The 19,443-nt window shown below is 38.1% G+C and overlaps 1 protein-coding gene across 1 annotated transcript in view; it reads right to left on the reverse strand.

Moving 5' to 3' along the window:
• frk.S (fyn related Src family tyrosine kinase S homeolog) overlaps window positions 1-17,221 on the reverse strand; it is a 51,757-nt gene extending 34,536 nt beyond the window's left edge. The window contains exon 1 of the mRNA XM_018265390.2: window positions 16,540-17,221. Within this exon, the coding sequence (XP_018120879.1) occupies window positions 16,540-16,886 (347 nt within the window). The 5' untranslated portion in view covers window positions 16,887-17,221. The remainder of the gene's footprint in view (window positions 1-16,539) is intronic.
• Window positions 17,222-19,443: the final 2,222 nt, after the last annotated feature.

Genomic DNA, 19,443 nt, shown 5'->3' on the forward strand with positions numbered 1-19,443 from the left:
TCAAGTGCAGACTGTACTCTTTTTCTTGCACGCTTTTCCAAAGGCAAAGCTCCCAAGTACAAGAAGCTCTGGATTTAATGACTGCCCTGCTATGTACTGAATATCAGAGCTATTATTACATAAGATAGATGCACCAACAGTGGCAAATAACACAAAAACATATAACAGATATTTCGATTCATATTGTATTTGACAAAAGCTGTTTTTTTGATCATTTTTATATCAGTTTTGTGACATTATTGCTTGACAAATCACTAATGAATAAAGTATTATATGTATAAATCCTGAATAGTTAGGTGGCAACTAATATGCAGTTTTCCTTACTATTTGGAAAATAAAAGTTTGTGATTTTCATAGTTACAAGGAATAATGTATAACCTATTTTAAAATATAAGGATATTAGAAGTCCCCATATCACCATCAGTACCAAGACCATATATATATATATATATATATATATATATATATATATATATATATATATATATATATATATATATATATATAAATATATATATATATATAAATATATATGTTTAGAATCCCACAGTACCAGCACTCGAACAGATGTGTCCAGCAGTGCACGATCAAAAAAAGCATGTATGTAGCACGATGGATCAGCACACACTGTTTTGAATGTGAAGTAATAGTGTTTATTTCAAGCAAAACACATTTTTATCCGACGTTTCGGTCCCACCTGGGGACCTTTTTCAAGGATAATGCGGTGTAACAAAAAATGGCTTAAATACCCACCCCCTGAGTGAATTATGGCGCCAACATGACGTCATACAGTGAATACAAAGTGTAATTTGAGTCCATAAAGTCTTGTGTCCATTTCAGTTCATTTGGAGAACATGGTGTAATCATTTTGGTTCACCACTGGGTGTCAGTGTTCGCACAGCCCTATCAAGCCAAATAAATGCTGATAGACACAATTGCTATCAGCATTTCTTTGGCTTGAAATCTTTCTCAAATCTTTTTCTTGACAACTTCCTTGACTACTTTGTGGTCAGAATCGTCAGAAAATGACCAGCAGGTGGCGATGTTGTAACAAAATTAATTTATATTAACAGTACATGTATTCCTTAATATCTTGGAATGAAAAAAGAATAAATAATGAATGTAAATTGCAAAAGTGCTTAGAATAGCCCCCTCATCAATTTTACATTCACTTATTTTAAAGGTTTACTTATCCTTTAAAAATATTTGAACTTTGCTTCTTTATTGTTACAGTAAACAAAAGCATTGATGCATATCGTAGCTTATGTTGCACTGCGGAAACTTTCTGTAACTTGACTTGTTTACTCCCACCCCACATAAAATAATTTGTGGGTCCCCATCTACCAACTAAACCTTGTACATATCTGGTGGTGATAGTGCTGATGGATGGGTGGGTAGTAATTAGATCACAGGGCCATACAGATAGACCTCTATCCCCCACTGAAAGAAACCATTTTCAGGAGAATTTTACTACATATTGTTTTAATTTATAGCCAGCCATGACCTATCAAATGTTGCTGGACTACAGCTACCAGAATATCTCCTACATATTACAAGGGTTTAACAATGCTTGATAAACTTAAACCACAGCTCTCCATGCCCCAAGGTCCAATAGGGGTTTTACCACACCACCATACAGGTATAACATCTATTATCTAGAATGCTTGGGACCTGGAGCTTTCCAGATAATGTTTTTTTCCGTAATTTGGATCACCATACATTAAGGGGCAGATTTATCAAGGGTCGAGGTGAATTTTCAAATTTAAAAAATTTGAATTTCGAGCTATTTTATGTGTACTTCAACTAGGGAATAGTCCAAATTTGATTCAAATTTGAAAAGAACTCAAAAATTCAAATATGAAAATTTATCATGTACTGTCTCTTTAAAAATTCGACTTCGACCATTCACCATCTAAAACCGGCCGAATTGCTGTTTTAGCCTATGGGGGACCTCCTAGAACCTATTTGGAGTCAATTGGTGGACTTTGCGAAATAGAATTTTTTTGAGCAAAAACTTTGATTTGAATTCGATCTAATGCGCTATTACTTTGATTCGTATGATTCTAATTCGGCCGAATACTGACCTATTTGATCGAAAACTGACCTATTCAGCCAAAAAAAAAACTTTGACTTAATTTCGGTTGGTCTTTTTGAATTCGAATTTTGAAGTTTTTCAAATTGAAATTCAACCCTTGATAAATATGCCCCTTAGCTAGCTAAACATCATTTAAACTTTAAAAAAAAACTCAATGGGATAAATTTGCCACCACTGTGGATTCATGCAGCTTAGTTCCCATTACAAGGAACTGTTTTATTATTACAGAGAAAAACAGGTTTCTGGAGAAAGGATCGCATACTTGTATATATAACTATAAACTTAAGTGCACGACTGGAAAGGGCTTTACGTAAGTATTCATTATTGTTCCCAATTTGTATGATTCCTTGTGAAGCACAGAAAGAGAATGTTTTTAAATTAATTTTGAAAAATATTGTAGATAAAGTGAAAACCTAAATTGTATTTTTATATTTTTAAATTGTAATTAATGGAGATCAATCATATTTAATAAGCCAACTGGCTTATAGGACTTATTAACATAGGTGGTTTCCTCTGTTTACATGAGAAATTAAATGTTTTTATGCTCTGATTGGCTACGTTTGTTGGCCAATTCCAATAGGCATGCATAACCCATAAAACTATACAGCTATGCTTTAGACAATTTTAATACCAAAAGCTGTCATGCATTTTACATGCACATACTATCCACCCCCCCCCCAAACACACACACACACATGAAAATCAGTTAGACATTAGTATAATGAGGCTACACTAGAATTGCTAGGCAGAATTGTGGGCCTGTGTAATTATAGACCAACAAAAATCTCAAAAAAATGTGGAGAAAAGGGTAAGCAATCTGTCATGTTTTTTGTTTGGGGATGATACAAATGTAGGGGTCCACAAGCATAAATAACCATATAGTGTGGTTAGAAAAATGTTGCCTCTAGTTTGTCTTTCATAAATGTACTACAATGTTTAGTAATATAATGATCTCTATTTTGATCTTCAATACAAAGGGGCAAAAAGTCACTTATGAGGTGCTGCCTGAAGCGAGTTTCTGAGGTTATGTGCACCCCACCTGATCATCTCTGGCACTGGAAAAGTGAGTGCGGGGGAGAGGGGCAGCACCCTCTGGGTGGTAGAGGGGTAAGAATTGCCCCTGGTTATAACTCTGAAAATGCACATTTGAATATGATATTTCCAAGCTGTAACAAACTAGCTTTATCATAATCAAAATGGCAATGATTATAATGCCATTTACATGCAGTGCACTATAACAATGCTTAATTTCTAACAAGCACAAATCCCTATTTGGAGATGAGAACAATGGTTATAAATGCAAAGGCAAAATAAAAGAACAACGTACACAACAGGTTTACTTGTCATATTACGTTTGGCCTTTACCTAATGAATAATTTCCCATTTAAATTGTGTGACAGATGGAATATGCATAAAAATAAACATTTAATAAAATTCCAATCCCTAGCCAAAGTGCCTACATCTTTTGTTGCATTAAAGCATTATCCTGTAAGTAAGGCTAAAAATGTTTTTTTCTGCTCTGCCCGAACACATTTTTCATTACGGAAACTGAAGGGGGGAAAAACTGGTTTCTACTTTGTTACTGCTATGACATACTTACTGGAAGAATGCAGAAATTCTGAACAAAAGCAAAACTTCCCCATTCCAACTACTGCAAGATATTCCTCTCCTAAACCTGAATGGCAGGTTTGCACAGAGGCAGCAATGCAAGGTATTATTGATATACAGAAAGTGGCACAATGCCGCTTCTGTGCAACACAAGCTAACCTTTGTGGTCATTCTAAATTGTTTGTTGTTTGCTCAGGTGAACTTTCCCAATAATTTCATCCAAGAAAAACAAACTTTTGTTTTGTGTACATATATGCAAGCACTCCCTACTGAGTGAAAAATAATTCACTTCAGTGTTCCACACTGAACTCCAGAATGTCTAATGTCCTTACATTTCATAGTTTAGGGTATATTATCTCTTATAATAAGCAGTGAACACAATAGGGTTTTAAATTAAGCATTGATTTGATATCGTTTACATTAGGCGGTAACATTCAAAATGCATCTCTAGTGCCAAATAAAAAGTTCCCCAATTAGCTTCCATTGAAACAGACTAATCCAAACAGACTAAGCACTTTTGCATGTTGCAGCCAAACACTGAATTCCCTCTAATGCATGTTAAAAGATATTACTTTCCATCAAGCCCCAAAGGCATCTTTGTACTAAAGCTGTTTTGGTAATGCACAAATTGTACAGTTTTTAAAGTTTTCACTGTGTTGTTACTGTGCTATTGTTATTAAGTTTTTTTATGGATAGACTATAGCTAGGACATGTGGAACATGTGGAAATTAATCAATTAATAAATATCAATAGGCGAAGTAGACCCCTACAACTATTATGGAGCACAGTAGCACAGAAAATTGTGGGACCCAGTAACTTCTAAAGGTGGCCACACATGCAGAGATCCACTTGTTTGGAGATTTCACCATCGAAGCATAATGTAGTCAATTTGAGCAGATAAATTGACGCAGCTGCGATCTGATGGGATTCTTAACTCTGCCCGATCGACATCTGTCTGACTGTCGGTTAGATATCAACCAGGAAAGCCCGTTGGAGGGTCCTACACATGGGCCAATAAACTGCCAGCTTAAGTCCTACACAGATCCATGGCAAGAGGTCATCTGGTAATTAAAGCAAAGGCCTACAAAAATGTGCCCTTTTGTTTAATAAGGTATAAAAGAATAGGTAACAATGCATAATAACCAAATTAACCAAAGGGAAGTAACTTCTAATTCCTACACAGATCGATGGAAAATAGTCATCAAGTTATAAAAATGTTCCCTTTTGTTTAACAAGGTATACAATAACAAGTAATAGTACATAATTTAATTTACTTAATCTTGGGGATTGAAGATTGTGCACCCAGTAAATCTTAAATATGGGAAAAGTGCAGGAACATTAAAGGGGTTATTCACCTTCAAACACTTTTTCCAGATCAGTTGGATTCAGAGAAATCACCAGAAATGAAGACTTTTTCCAATTGCTTTCTATTTTATATTTGTGACTATTTTTCTAATACTGTAAAGTGTAAAGTTAAATGTTTCACCTTCTAGACTGGCAGACGTGGTAATCAGAAGATTAGATTTTTCAACCTGGCCCATCTCCAAAATGTGCTACGTAAATAAATACTCCTATCATTTGGTACAATTTTATCAAATAGATTTATCTTGACTAAATTACATCTACAAACCTAAGGGGCCCACTGATTCTTTCATCATTTATGACTAGTCTAGAATCTGCCTAGAAAGGTGCCCAGCACAATGGATGTGTTTCAATCTACCTGTTTACTGTAAAGAATTAATCCTTATACACCATATTATGTTGATATGAGATTGTAGTCACAAAGGGGTCAATTCTAAGCATAAAATATTCTGCACAAGAAATAAAAGTTAAGTTTCAGCAGGAGGAGTGCCAGTTAGTGTGTTTCTAGTGTGTTTGGCATCTGGCTTTAATGGTTTTCAGTCAATGTGCTTCTATTGGCATCTGGCTTTAGTGATTGTGATCAGATCCAAAAAATTAAATATAATTGAAACGGTTATTAGTTACATGTTCTGGCTAATAGTTTAGTGGGTTGTTGGCTTCATGGGGAGATAGTGTTCATACCTTGGTAAGCTCCCCAATGTCTTAAACCACTGCTGAAATGTTGGCACCCTCACTTTTCATTTATTGTGTACACTGAGATGATCTCTTTAATGTACCCTTTCATTTGCTTACAGAATGTAGCCATCATAAAGCATTTTGAGTAGGGATGCACCAAATCCAGGATTCGATTCGGGATTCAGACAGGATTCAGCCTTTTTCAGCAGGATTCGGATTGGCTCAATCAGTCTGCCCATCTGAACCGAATCCTAATTTGCATATATTGCAACTTTGAGATGGGAGGGAAATCACATGACTTTTTGTCACAAAAAAGGAAGTAAAAAATGTTTTCCCCTTGCCACCCCTAATTTGCATATGCATATACAAATTAGGATCCGGAATCGGTTCAGTATTTGGCCGAATATTTCGCGAAGCATTTGGGGGTTCGGCCTAATCCAAAATAGTGGATTCGGTGCACCCCTAATTTTGAGTACACATGCAATATCATTTAAAATGTCTCTATGCAACTCATCAAAACACACAACATTGAAACAAAGCTTTATTGCTTGGACTCTCCTGTGCTTGTGTTTTAAAAACAGTGGCTACCTTCTTCTCTGTTTAGTACTGTGTTGGGATGACTTCTTTAACTGGGCTAGAACAAAATAAATGCAACATAATCAGGATTTATTTCCCAATATAGTTAGTAAAATTGATAGGACTGGATCCTTGTACATATTTGTATCTACCACTATTCCTAAAGACAGTCATACTGCTCCCTAACTTATAAAACCCTAACTTAAAATAATAATTCAAAGGTGATGGTGAAACAGTGTTTTTTTGGGCACATTATCCTGAAAATTTTCAGATTGTTTTCTTAGATTTACAATAAACAGAGGTGATTTACAGTAGCTTCTTAAAAAGGATACTGCCCTGCTCTATTTTTTACAACAAAATATTAAAATAGGAACTCCAGTTAAATACTCTAAAGTTAATTGTAAATGTATTTCGCCTTCTGTGGTTGTAACAAAGCCCAGGTATCAGGTGAATATTACCCCAATGCAACATGGCCATATTGTTGTGGCATCCAAGGATCCCCTGGTACAATTTCTATACAAAATTATTTTAAATTAAATGCTTTTCGACCAATTTTCTACATTTTAGTGATTTATTTTTAGAGGGGATTCAGCTTTTATATTTAGAATATTATATTATGTGGCGTTATTTTAGCACTGGCACTTTTATTATCAAAAAATGGATTACTTGCGCATTTATGTTAACAAAAACCTATAGCAACATCTCAGTTTTATATAAACTTCCATTACTTACTCTTACTTTACTATTTGCTATTTGTTTATGAAACATTCCAATATATAAAGTCACTCAAAAAAGATGTGTAACTGAACAACACTGTCTTTAAGTATAACCAGTTTAACTTACATTGTTTGAGTCACATTTTCTGTCTAGAATACTTTGGAATAACTAGTTAATATGCTAATATTAGCAACTTGGCCAAATAGTTAAGTAGCTTAGATGTAGGGTATGTTAAGAGCATGTGAGTGCCAGTGGAAATCTTAACTGTTTCAGTAAGAGAGGATGGGATGCAGAGCACAAAGTTCAACACTGAAGGCTCCTTACATGCATCAGTGAAAATGGAATGTGACTTTCATGCCGCCAACTTCAAAAAGCAACTTTTTTCCAGAAACTGTGACCAGGGGAATTTATTATGCAACATCATCTGAAATTCCTTTACGTCTGTAAATGGCTGTCTATTTTTGAATACTAATTAGGCACCTTCATAACATTTCACTGCTTTAACACAACACACTATAATGCTCCATTCATGAATCAGTTTTAAAACAGACAAATGCAGATTTATGCATGACATGCCAGATCTTGAACCCCCTTCATCTTACCAAAGATTTTGGGGGGGAGGGGTTATTAACCTTTAGTTATACCATTCCTGTAATGAAGCACATTTCCTGCACTCTTCTAAAATAACTTTTTATAGTCTTGTTTATGTTTGAAACCAATCCCTAAAAGTACTTTTTGAAAAATAACTAACATTTTGCAAGAAATAGGAACCATTTCCTATACTGACTACTGATACTTTCTAGAAGATTTTCAATTCCTATATCTCTTGACTGCAAACAGTTGGATTTCCATCTCTTTTTGACCCCCTCTGTGCAAATGGCACTCAGCAGCAAAACTATACCCACCGAACAATGTGGGTCTCTGTAAAAATATATTGCACAAAACAGCTCATATGTAAAACCCTGATTCATTTCTATAAACCATTTTTATAATAATATATTTTTAGTAGTATGTGCCATTGGGTAATCATAAATAGAAAATTGCCATTTTAAATAAGGGTCACCCCCTGGGAGCCTAGGATTCAAGGTGCACACAAACAAACCATGCATTAGGTCACATGAGCCAATTAATCTTCCTGTTAGAGTTGTAGTATTTCTGGTCAGGTGATCTCTGAGGCAGCACACAGACCATCACTAAATGGTGGTTAAAGGCAAGATATGTAAAATGGCAATATTTACTTAAATATATATACCAGTTTGGTAAGATTTTTTAATTTGCCACTTAATTTGATATAAACTATCTTTTGCTTAAGTATTCATTTTGGAGGTATAGTTTCCTTTAATCTAGAGATTAAACATTTACAAAAGTAAAGTAAATTTGCAGAGGAATCCCTGCCACTTAGAAGATGCATAGATTCCAGTGGTCATTGGATGAATGTAAAATACACTAGAAACAAAATGTATGTTCTAAATGAGCAAAGCAGTTACAGAGCAAGTCCTTAACATAACATACTGCTTTACATTGTAATAAAAGTGAATCGTTAGATGAATGGTTAACTGAGATCAATATAGCTTTACAGTAGAAGAGTTGCACCACAAATGCCAGGATCAGGGAAGCAATGAATCAGTCATCAATTGTGAATATATTAAATTAATAGTTTGGAGAAGCACATTGTCTGGAGCCATGTGACACAAGTTGTTGAACTCATCAGTGATTGTTTCCCTTCCAACACCCTCAAGAAAATTGATATTAGATATATTCAATGTGATTAATGCTCTGGCAAAAATAAGAAACTGTTTTGTGATGATTGATTAACTGTCACATGAGATGAACTGAAAAGAAATGAAAACATTTTGATAAGTCTGCCAGCAATGGTTGAATGGTTGAGTTTTCGCCAGCTAGATCCTATTGTGGAAAATTCAAATTGCACATTAATGTTTGACTTAACAATTAGGCATATGGAGCTCCAGCTCCAGGCTCTTTGCAGAAATAGACCATTTATTAAGACAAAGAACTGACATGAATATGGTGCAAAGGGTTGTTTTTGATAGAATGTGTCAATTATGTCTATGTATTAGAAAGCAACAAGTGCTAGGCTTCACAATCCCTGTATCAAGTTGTTAAATACAAATCAATAATATATATATATATATATATATATATATAGATATATATATAGATATATATATAGATATATATAGATATATATACCGAGTCCAAAGGTGCACTCCATTGACATTGTAACAACCTGGGTGCCAGCACAGAGATAATCGATATTTGCAAAAAGAGCGACACTCACAGGGTTTTCTTTGCAGTCAAAATTGTGTTTTATTCCACTCAACGTTTCGATCCCCCACAGGGATCTTCGTCAGGAGATTACAAACAAACAACCAGAGAACCATTCCCATCCCAGAATTTAAACCCACTGGCCGTTTTTTGGCGCCCAAATCTGTTGCTAAGCAACCACCGTAAACAGTGACAAAGTATAGGGATCCGTGTTATAGGGTGTAAAATAAGGGAAAGTGTTTAGGAGCATCGGTGTGCTGGTTTAGTACAGCAGTGCAGGAAAGGTACGTGTGAGAAAGAGTTAGCAGAGAAAGGACAAGAGAGGCGCTTGCCTCCGTGTCAGAATAAAACTATTATCCTGGATGTTAACCGTAAACCAATCAGAGTCATCGCAAAGGTTACATTGTCCAATCGGTTGACAGTCTAGAGGTGGGTGTGCGCTTTAGCGCTCTGAGGCTTCTGTACGCCAATCGGGTGCTGAATGTTGGTTACCGGGGCAACCAGGTAACGCCGTCACAGGCTGAGAGCCGTATCGGCTTAAAACCTTCAATGCGCACAGAGGCAGAGAGTGGCGCTACGATCGCCAAAATACTTGGGTAAACACAGCAGCATTAATAGGGGCCCCAGGATCACCACGTTAGTGGCTGGTCTGTGCCCGTAGTGCTTACCGGACGAGCCCCAGCGTGTATATATTAATTGTATGCGGGCACAGGCAGCCTGTCCGACTTTGACAGAATAATGGGTACTTAGGCCACTCCCCACATAGCACTGTCCTGTGGACATACGGGTCGCAACTTGTGACTTATCCAATAGTTACTGACATGTTCGGGGCAGCGAGACTGGGGAGAATAGAAAAGAAAAGAAAAGAAAGGAAGAGAAAAGGGGAGAGCATAGGTTAAAAAAAAGGGTAAAAAGAGTTAAAAACAATCAGAGTATGGCAGAGGCAATGAAAGAGAAGAAGGGGACAAAAGACATAATTAGTCAAATATCATATGGCAACAACGGTTATGGGTCCCCTAGCAACCACCATCCGTGGTTTTAGAAGTTGAATGATGGCATACAGCAATTGTAACTGAAACATAAGGTAAGTAGACATAGCAAAAAACAACAAGGTTCAAAGAATATAGGGGTAGTAGGTATAGTCCATATAGAGCTTATAGGAAGCAACTAAGAGGTAATGTTTCGTTGAGTCCTCGAGGTGTGACAGTGTCCAGTCGATGTATCCATCTTGCCTCCCTCCTGAGAAGAGCCTGATCTCTGTTGCCACCACGTGGCAAAGGTGGCTGAAAATCTATTGCCAAACACCGAAAGGTAGGTAGACTGTGCCCCGATTGGAGGAAATGTCTCGCTACAGGTTGTTTAGCCGATTTTTCTTTGATGGCTCTGCTGATTGCCGATCTGTGGTTTGCAATCCTGTCACGTAAAGAGGTGGTAGCTTTCCCCACGTAGTAGAGGCCACAGGGGCATGTAACAATATACACTACAAATGATGTGGTGCATGTGAGTCTGTGTTGGGAGGGAAATCTTTGCCTACAAGGAGAGACCTACATGTGGTGCAGTCTGGACACCGGTAACACCCCAATTTTTGCTGCCCACTAAGCCAGTTGTGCGTCATCTGTGATCTTCTTCTTCTATTCGCACATTCAGTAATATCATATCTAAAGAAATGGTGACTACCATGCATGACATCAAACCACATCGGAATTTATCCATGGAAGAGAGACAAGCCATTACAACCCTAAAACAAGATAAAGATCTGGTGATACGTCCTGCAGATAAAGGAGGGGGCATAGTACTCCTCAGCTACGACTACTACAAACAAGAACTACTCAACCAACTCTCAAAAGATTCTACTTATCGTGTTCTACCTGGAGACCCCACACCAACCTTTAAGAGGGAATTGGATGCAAAACTTCAAAATGCCCTAACAGCAGGCTGGATAGACCAGACGACTTTCCAATATCTTATCTCCGACTACCCCAGGGTGCCTATCATATATACGCTCCCCAAGATTCACAAGTCTCAGTCCGCACCCCCTGGGAGACCAACTATATCAGCAGTAGGCTCGCTTTTTCAACCAGTGGCTACTTATGTGGACTCTTTTCTACAACCCCTAGTCACAACCATGCCTTCATATACCCGGGATGCTACCCACGTCATTCAGATCCTTAATAGTCTCCACAAAATTCCAGAAGATTGCCTACTAGCAACTATGGACGTTAGCAGCCTCTACACAGTCATACCCCATGCGCAGGGACTCATCGCATGCAGAGAAGCATTGGAAACGCGACCTAACAAACTCGTTCCAACCGAATTCTTAATTGACCTAATAGAACTGACGTTAACTAAAAACTACTTTAAGTTTGAGAACACCTTTTATCTACAGATATCCGGCACAACCATGGGCAGTGCCCTGGCACCTTCTTATGCGAATCTCTTCATGCTCAACTACGAACAGAACCACATCCGCACGAGGGCTACGGAAAAGCTAGTAGCATACCTTCGCTATATCGATGACCTGCTGCTAATATGGGATGGAGATGCGGCATCACTGACTGAATTCTTCAACACACTAAATTCCCTGGATACGCCCATCAGGTTCACATTGAAATTTGACACAAAATGTATAGAATTCCTTGATTTACTAATATACAAGACGCAAGGTGGCTTGGGAACAAGCCTATACAGGAAACCCACCGATCGAAATACCATCTTACATGCGGCCAGCGATCACCCACCCTCTACCATCCGAGCGATTCCTTATTCGCAATTTTTGCGCACTATACGCAACAATACCGACCCAGAGAAAGCACAACTTCAACTAAGAGAATCGTTCACTAGGTTTCTTGATAGGGGATATAAGGAGGAAACATTGATGCAACAGCTTCAGAAGGCTCTGCAATTCACACAAGCTGATCTACTTATTGGAAAAGCCTCAAACAAGTCATCGACTACACAGCTGATTTTCACATCTAAATTTTCGCATATCTCAAAGCACCTTAAGAACAGTATACGAAAAAATTGGCCTATTATTGCTATGGACAATAGCCTGTCTCTCTTTGGGGCCCAACCTCCCATGTTTGGACATGGGAAAAACCATAGTCTTAAGGATATCCTGGTGAAAACAGATTTTACTGAAAGATCACAGATGACGCACAACTGGCTTAGTGGGCAGCAAAAATTGGGGTGTTACCGGTGTCCAGACTGCACCACATGTAGGTCTCTCCTTGTAGGCAAAGATTTCCCTCACCCACATACCAGCAAGCAATTTAAAATCCAACACAGACTCACATGCACCACATCATTTGTAGTGTATATTGTTACATGCCCCTGTGGCCTCTACTACGTGGGGAAAGCTACCACCTCTTTACGTGACAGGATTGCAAACCACAGATCGGCAATCAGCAGAGCCATCAAAGAAAAATCGGCTAAACAACCTGTAGCGAGACATTTCCTCCAATCGGGGCACAGTCTACCTACCTTTCGGTGTTTGGCAATAGATTTTCAGCCACCTTTGCCACGTGGTGGCAACAGAGATCAGGCTCTTCTCAGGAGGGAGGCAAGATGGATACATCGACTGGACACTGTCACACCTCGAGGACTCAACGATTCTGTCAAAGTCGGACAGGCTGCCTGTGCCCGCATACAATTAATATATACACGCTGGGGCTCGTCCGGTAAGCACTAGGGGCACAGACCAGCCACTAACGTGGCGATCCTGGGGCCCCTATTAATGCTGCTGTGTTTACCCAAGTATTTTGGCGATCGTAGCGCCACTCTCTGCCTCTGTGCGCATTGAAGGTTTTAAGCCGATACGGCTCTCAGCCTGTGACGGCGTTACCTGGTTGCCCCGGTAACCAACATTCAGCACCCGATTGGCGTACAGAAGCCTCAGAGCGCTAAAGCGCACACCCACCTCTAGACTGTCAACCGATTGGACAATGTAACCTTTGCGATGACACTGATTGGTTTACGGTTAACATCCAGGATAATAGTTTTATTCTGACACGGAGGCAAGCGCCTCTCTTGTCCTTTCTCTGCTAACTCTTTCTCACACGTACCTTTCCTGCACTGCTGTACTAAACCAGCACACCGATGCTCCTAAACACTTTCCCTTATTTTACACCCTATAACACGGATCCCTATACTTTGTCACTGTTTACGGTGGTTGCTTAGCAACAGATTTGGGCGCCAAAAAACGGCCAGTGGGTTTAAATTCTGGGATGGGAATGGTTCTCTGGTTGTTTGTTTGTAATCTCCTGACGAAGATCCCTGTGGGGGATCGAAACGTTGAGTGGGATAAAACACAATTTTGACTGCAAAGAAAACCCTATAGATATATATAGATATACATAAACTTTATTGCTTGCTATTATACAGCTAGGGTAGAAGTTTTCTTAAAGACTAAAGCTTTTAAAGAAACAGTTTAAAATATCCTATACCCTGGGACAGCCTCAGTAAATATTTAAAGCTCCTTGAAAAACTGGTTTCTCAGAGCAATTTTTCATAGCTAAAGATAACTTTTCTGGCTCTTTAAGTGACCTATAAAAACTTTTATAATATTGGTATATAATAATGTATTTGTCTCTTCCAAATTTGCTTTCTTTCTTCTGGACAAACTGGCCAAACACTTTTAAAGTATTGAACCACTCAGATCTAAATTTAAATCTTCATGAAGCAGTACCTTATTCCTTTGATCATGAAGTACAATAAACCAGCCTGAAATATGCAGGGTGATTTGGGGAGTGATCTAATGACATTAGGGTATGGCTTCTTAAAGGACCAAACATGGTAGATATTGGTGAAACACACAGAGAGTGAGGAAAATACCAAAATCCTTTATAACATAGGCATTGCCATGGACTAGTCATGATGCATTAAGATTAGTCCTGTGTTTAAAACCAACTCATACCTGCTAAATCAGGTTTTCTAGGCTGTAAACCAAAATAAAATCATCAAAGGTATCATAGTACATGGTCTACTTTTCCACTACTTATAAGCTGCTAAGCAATTATAATAAGATAACAAAAGCAAATATTGTGCACTTTGTACTCTTTTTTACTGCTTAGGCAAAAGTCTCAATTCAATGCCTAATACTTTTATCCTGTTATTGTCGTCCTGATCTTTACCATAGCATGACATCTACCAGCCTACAGAAATGTACTTTCATGGACACAAATTTAACTAAGCACAAGCCAAAAAAATATTTCAGTACAGTAACATGTCTGTGAGCATTTTTATCCCATACTTTGGTATGAGTCAGAGGGGCATCATTATTAGATTTCAAATTAGTTTTCAACTGTGTTTAACAAATTCGAAAATTAAATGATCACATGATGGGATGTTATTGGGACGCGGCAGTGACAGGGACACTCAAGCAGTGGCTGTTCCATGGCAAACAGAACTGTGGTGCATTTTACCCATAATAAAGCATGGAAGTTGTGAGGCATCCAAAAAAGCATATATACAGGTTTAGAATGTATTATTCAGAAGTCTTGCAACCTAGAGTTTTCTAGATAATTTTTTTCTGTCATTTGGATCAGCTTTAAAAACAATTAAATGTAAACATTTAATTAACCCAATAGAAATGCTTTACCACCATGGATTTATCCAGCTTAGTTAGTTAAAGTTGTATATATGGATAAATGTGCAGACACATCATGAGGTGTTGCCAACTCCCAGCAGAATTTAATATATTTGCCAATATTGTACAATAGGGGTTGCTTGAATTACCATATCCACTAGGTGTCATGTATGCAGATAGGTGTCCCCTGATAAATAATAAACTTATTTTGATGTATTTCATTTTAGCTAATTGTATTTTAGATATACAGGACATATGGAGAGAGTACTTTACACTAATATATACTAATATGGCTTGAGGGATTGCAGGTTACACTCACACACTGGGGAGTTTTATCTCTAAAACAGATTGCCTAAAACCTGCTTTAAGTAGGGCAGTGTAAATTACACTGGGAATTTATCTTCAGTTTATAGGAAAACCTATAATTATAACCTTGTTAATTTAATATGTTTCCTGTTTGTTTTCAGGTAAATAACTGTGCTATCAGTCTGGCAAAGATCGTGGCTCAGAACAAAGCACTGCCAAGTTACCGTATTTAAATTACTTACACATTTAAGGGCAGCGGCAGACAGGGAAATTTGTCACCCAGACGTATTTATGAGCGACAAATCTCCCGAAAATGCCTCTCCATTTGGAATTGAGATCGCTGGTTCCATGACCAACATATCGCTAAGTTGCCAAAATTGCCTGTGGAGGTGACTTAGCGATATGTCGGTCATAGCACCAGTGATTTCTATTATTTCAAATGGAGAGGCATTTTCAGGAGATTGTCACCCGCAGATGCTCATAAATAGTGGCAGGCGACACATCTCCCTGTCTGCCACTGCCCTAAAGGCACTATAAATGATGAAAGTTCCTCCTCATTAATTTTTGCAACTTTTACAAACCTACAAATCCCAGCACCACTCCATTACATAAACTGCTTTGATTTGGAAGGGGAACAGGGCTACCATCAGGGTTGCATAGGTCTACAAATATTCTGAGCCTCATTTTATTCATTCAACAACAGTAATCCCAAAGGCCAAAGTTTATTTATACAGAACACTGAGGATTAAATATATATATATATATATATATATATATATATATGGAAAGAAGATCAGCACTCACTGTAGTTTTGGTGAATTCGTGTTGATTTATTTGTCAAAAATCACATCTTATTTTTGACAAATAAATCAACACGAATTCACCAAAACTACAGTGAGTGCTGATCTTCTTTCCATATACATGAACCACATTTGGATCGAGCACCACTGGCTTTACTTTTTGGTTTGTGTGCGGGCACTGTGGGACTTCATATATATATATATATATATATATATATATATATATATATATATATATATATATATATATATATATATATAGAATGTCTGTAGTGATGGCACTCTAGAGAAAGGTTCCTGTGTGGGACTGAAACGTCAGACTAATAAACCTGTTTTCTTTTTTACTTTTTCACACTTGCTTTGGTTGTGCAAAACCTGTGACTGCCATCACTACAGACATTCTATTTATCAATTTTTGCATGAGCACACAGGTCTCTTACTAATATTAGGCGTATACTTAAACATGCTGGCTAAATATATATCCAAAGAATGAGATTACCATTCTCTGAGCAAAGAGAGGAAAGACTTACGGCATAGACTCAATGCTGGAGTCAGGAGCAATGTAATTAAATGGAACATATCCCTCCGTTTTTCCTCTTGTCCTTAAAAGTTTAGCTTTCCACCAGCTAGCATGGGTGGTGTCTATGATAAGCATCTTGTCCCCAGCCTTAAAACTCAGTTCATCAGGTGTCCGTCCTTCATAACTGTACAACGCCATGTAAGTATTTCTTTGTGGTTCTCTTGGGGTTTCAAAATGTGGAGGTGCCCATGGACCGTCATGTTGACTACCTTCAGGTATATTCGTAATTTCATGTTTAAAGATACAGGGTAGCACGCAGCTTAGACAGCTGCAATTCTTCCTACAACAGTTTCCCATCTCTGAGATGAATTCCTCCAGCAATTCTTCTTGTACAGCTATATCAGAAATCTAAAAAGAACATTTCTTGCGATTCTGATTATATTAGCATTGGTGCTGGCAGGCCATAGATGAATAAACAAGATACAGGCTTTGGAATAGGTTCACCAACTATCCACTTGAAAGAAAAATTGTTTCTGTCGTTTGGTTTTTATTAAAAAAAGAATATGATTTCAAATAAAAATATTCCTATGAAGTAGATTTTTCTTCTTTGCAGAGGCAGAGCTGTGATTTTGGTCTGGCTGCATCATCTTCTTTGATGAATGACAGTCCAACGAGTAGTGCTGTCTGTATGAGAATACTGATGTAAGTGTTTACCTTACTTCCTGGTTAAGGTACGTGTGCTCTCAATGCTAGTACCGCCCCAGTTCATAATTATAAAATCAAGTGGTGTCCCTTGTCAAACTAGGAAAGGCAACGCCTTCTGGCAGGTTCACAGGTATTTATTTATTGTGATTAGAGAGTGACTAGCAGTGCAGAACACTTTACAAATGGTAAAACCTATACTTTTATTCCTGAAAACAATGGAGAATAATAAACAAAGTTTTAAACCAGCATACAGAACTGAATATCTGAATATCAGATTTCAGGTTTGTACTAGTTTGCTTGTGTTTGATTTTAAGAAACTAGTAAATGTAGATAAAGTGTGCTTCAAAAGCGGATTAGGCTCTTTGCAGCCCCGGGTGCAAGCTGTACCCCCTGCCAGGGCAAAGTATACATGTAGCGAATAAAGCAGCAGCACTCTGGTATTTTTGAAAAATTTGCAAAACTTTACTCAAATGCCATAGGCTTTTGGCATTTGAGTAAAGTTTTGCAAATTTTTCAAAAATACCGGAGTGCTGCTGCTTTATTCGCTACATGATTTTAAGAAACTAGTTACTTCTCATTCTGCATTAAAGGCGTAGTTCACCTTTGCATTTGTGTTTAGCACACTATAAAATGGCCTATTCTTATCAACTTTTCAGGTACTATTTGTTGTTTATTCTAGTTATTGTTATTTGCCTTCCTCTTCTGAATCTTTCCAGCTGTCAAATGGGGGTTACAAACCCTGCAGTTAAAACAACTGTTACTTTGAGTCAGGCTACAATTTTGTTGTTATTGTTACTTTTTACTTCTCACATTTCTTTTCATATTCCAGTCTCTTTATTCAAATCACTGGCTGGTTGCTCATCATTTCCGACAGCATTGAACTCACAGCAACATCTGCTATTATTTGTCCTAAATGCAATTGATGGAAGTATGGCTGTTTTATGGATAGCATGCTTTTGGGTGCACTGCCATTTGAGAAATGAAGTGTGCCCCTTACATGCACTATGCAGTAGGCTCAAAGAGGTATCTAAACCAGGGCAGCCATCAGGGGGGGACAGGGGGGAGAGTTGTAGGGGGCCCCGAGGGTAAGGGGGGCCCGGCCACGCCACACTTACTTGATTAACTGGGCCCCCCATCTTTCTGAGAGCTGCTGACTTCGGGAAGGCATGGACGTTTAAGGGGCCCTGGCCACCAATTTTCTTATAATGGGGGGGGCCATGACCACCAATTTTGGCCACCATTTTTTTTCTCATGTGGGGTCCTAGCCACCAATATTTTTTAATGGGGGGGCCCTGGCCACAAATGTTTTTTTATGGGGGGCCCTGACCACCAATATCTTTTAATTTTTTATTAACAGTGGAAACCCTAGCCACCAATATTTTTTTTTTTTTTGTTTTTTTCTGTGTGGTGGGGAGGGCAGACCTGTAGGTGGGGCTTGCAGTGGGCGCAGCTCAGGGGGCCCAGGAAATTTTGTCTTATGGGGCCCTGCGATTTCTGATGGCGGTCCTGATCTAAACTATATGCAGCATTTTGACCACCACTGTCATCAAGTGTAATAAAACAAATCATTTAAATTACTTTCTCTGTCTGACATTGTTTACCCATCTAGAAAAAATTGATCTAAAATGCACTTAATGATGATAAGTAGACCTTTAAAAATGTTTTCTTAAATTTTTGTGTGCAGAAGGCTGCCTATCACCACTGCTAGTGCTAGTGGTTTTTAATCTTAGAGCATTGCCCTGTCTGATATTAGACTATGGGAGGCCCCTTGGTCCAGCTGTGACCACTACGTGTGACTTAATCACAAAAAATTCCTATGGGAAGTGGTGACAGATCAACATGGGGGTTTTCACCATATGGCAGTACCCCCCTCCTAAGGGAGGCCTTTATTTAATGAAGTTCAAAGCCTTTTGCAGGCAAGAACGCTAAACCTTTTACATAATCAAGAGACACAAACACAGGGGGTACACAGACACAATACACAGAGGGCAGGTAACATTTAAAAATTAAAATTAATTAAAATTTAAGACAGAAAAAGCCTAGTTATACGATTTTTCAGGGTTTATGTGACTCCGAATGCAGCTGTTCCCATTTTACTGTAGATGCTATTTTTTTACTTCAAATTTAGCCAGGGGCTTAAGGGTCCTATTTATAAAGCAGTAGATTAATTTACTAATTCCATATGCTAATTTCAGATGCATCCCAAGAT

This window comes from Xenopus laevis, chromosome 5S, assembly GCF_017654675.1.
Source record: "Xenopus laevis strain J_2021 chromosome 5S, Xenopus_laevis_v10.1, whole genome shotgun sequence".
NCBI classification, from domain to species: domain Eukaryota; kingdom Metazoa; phylum Chordata; class Amphibia; order Anura; family Pipidae; genus Xenopus; species Xenopus laevis.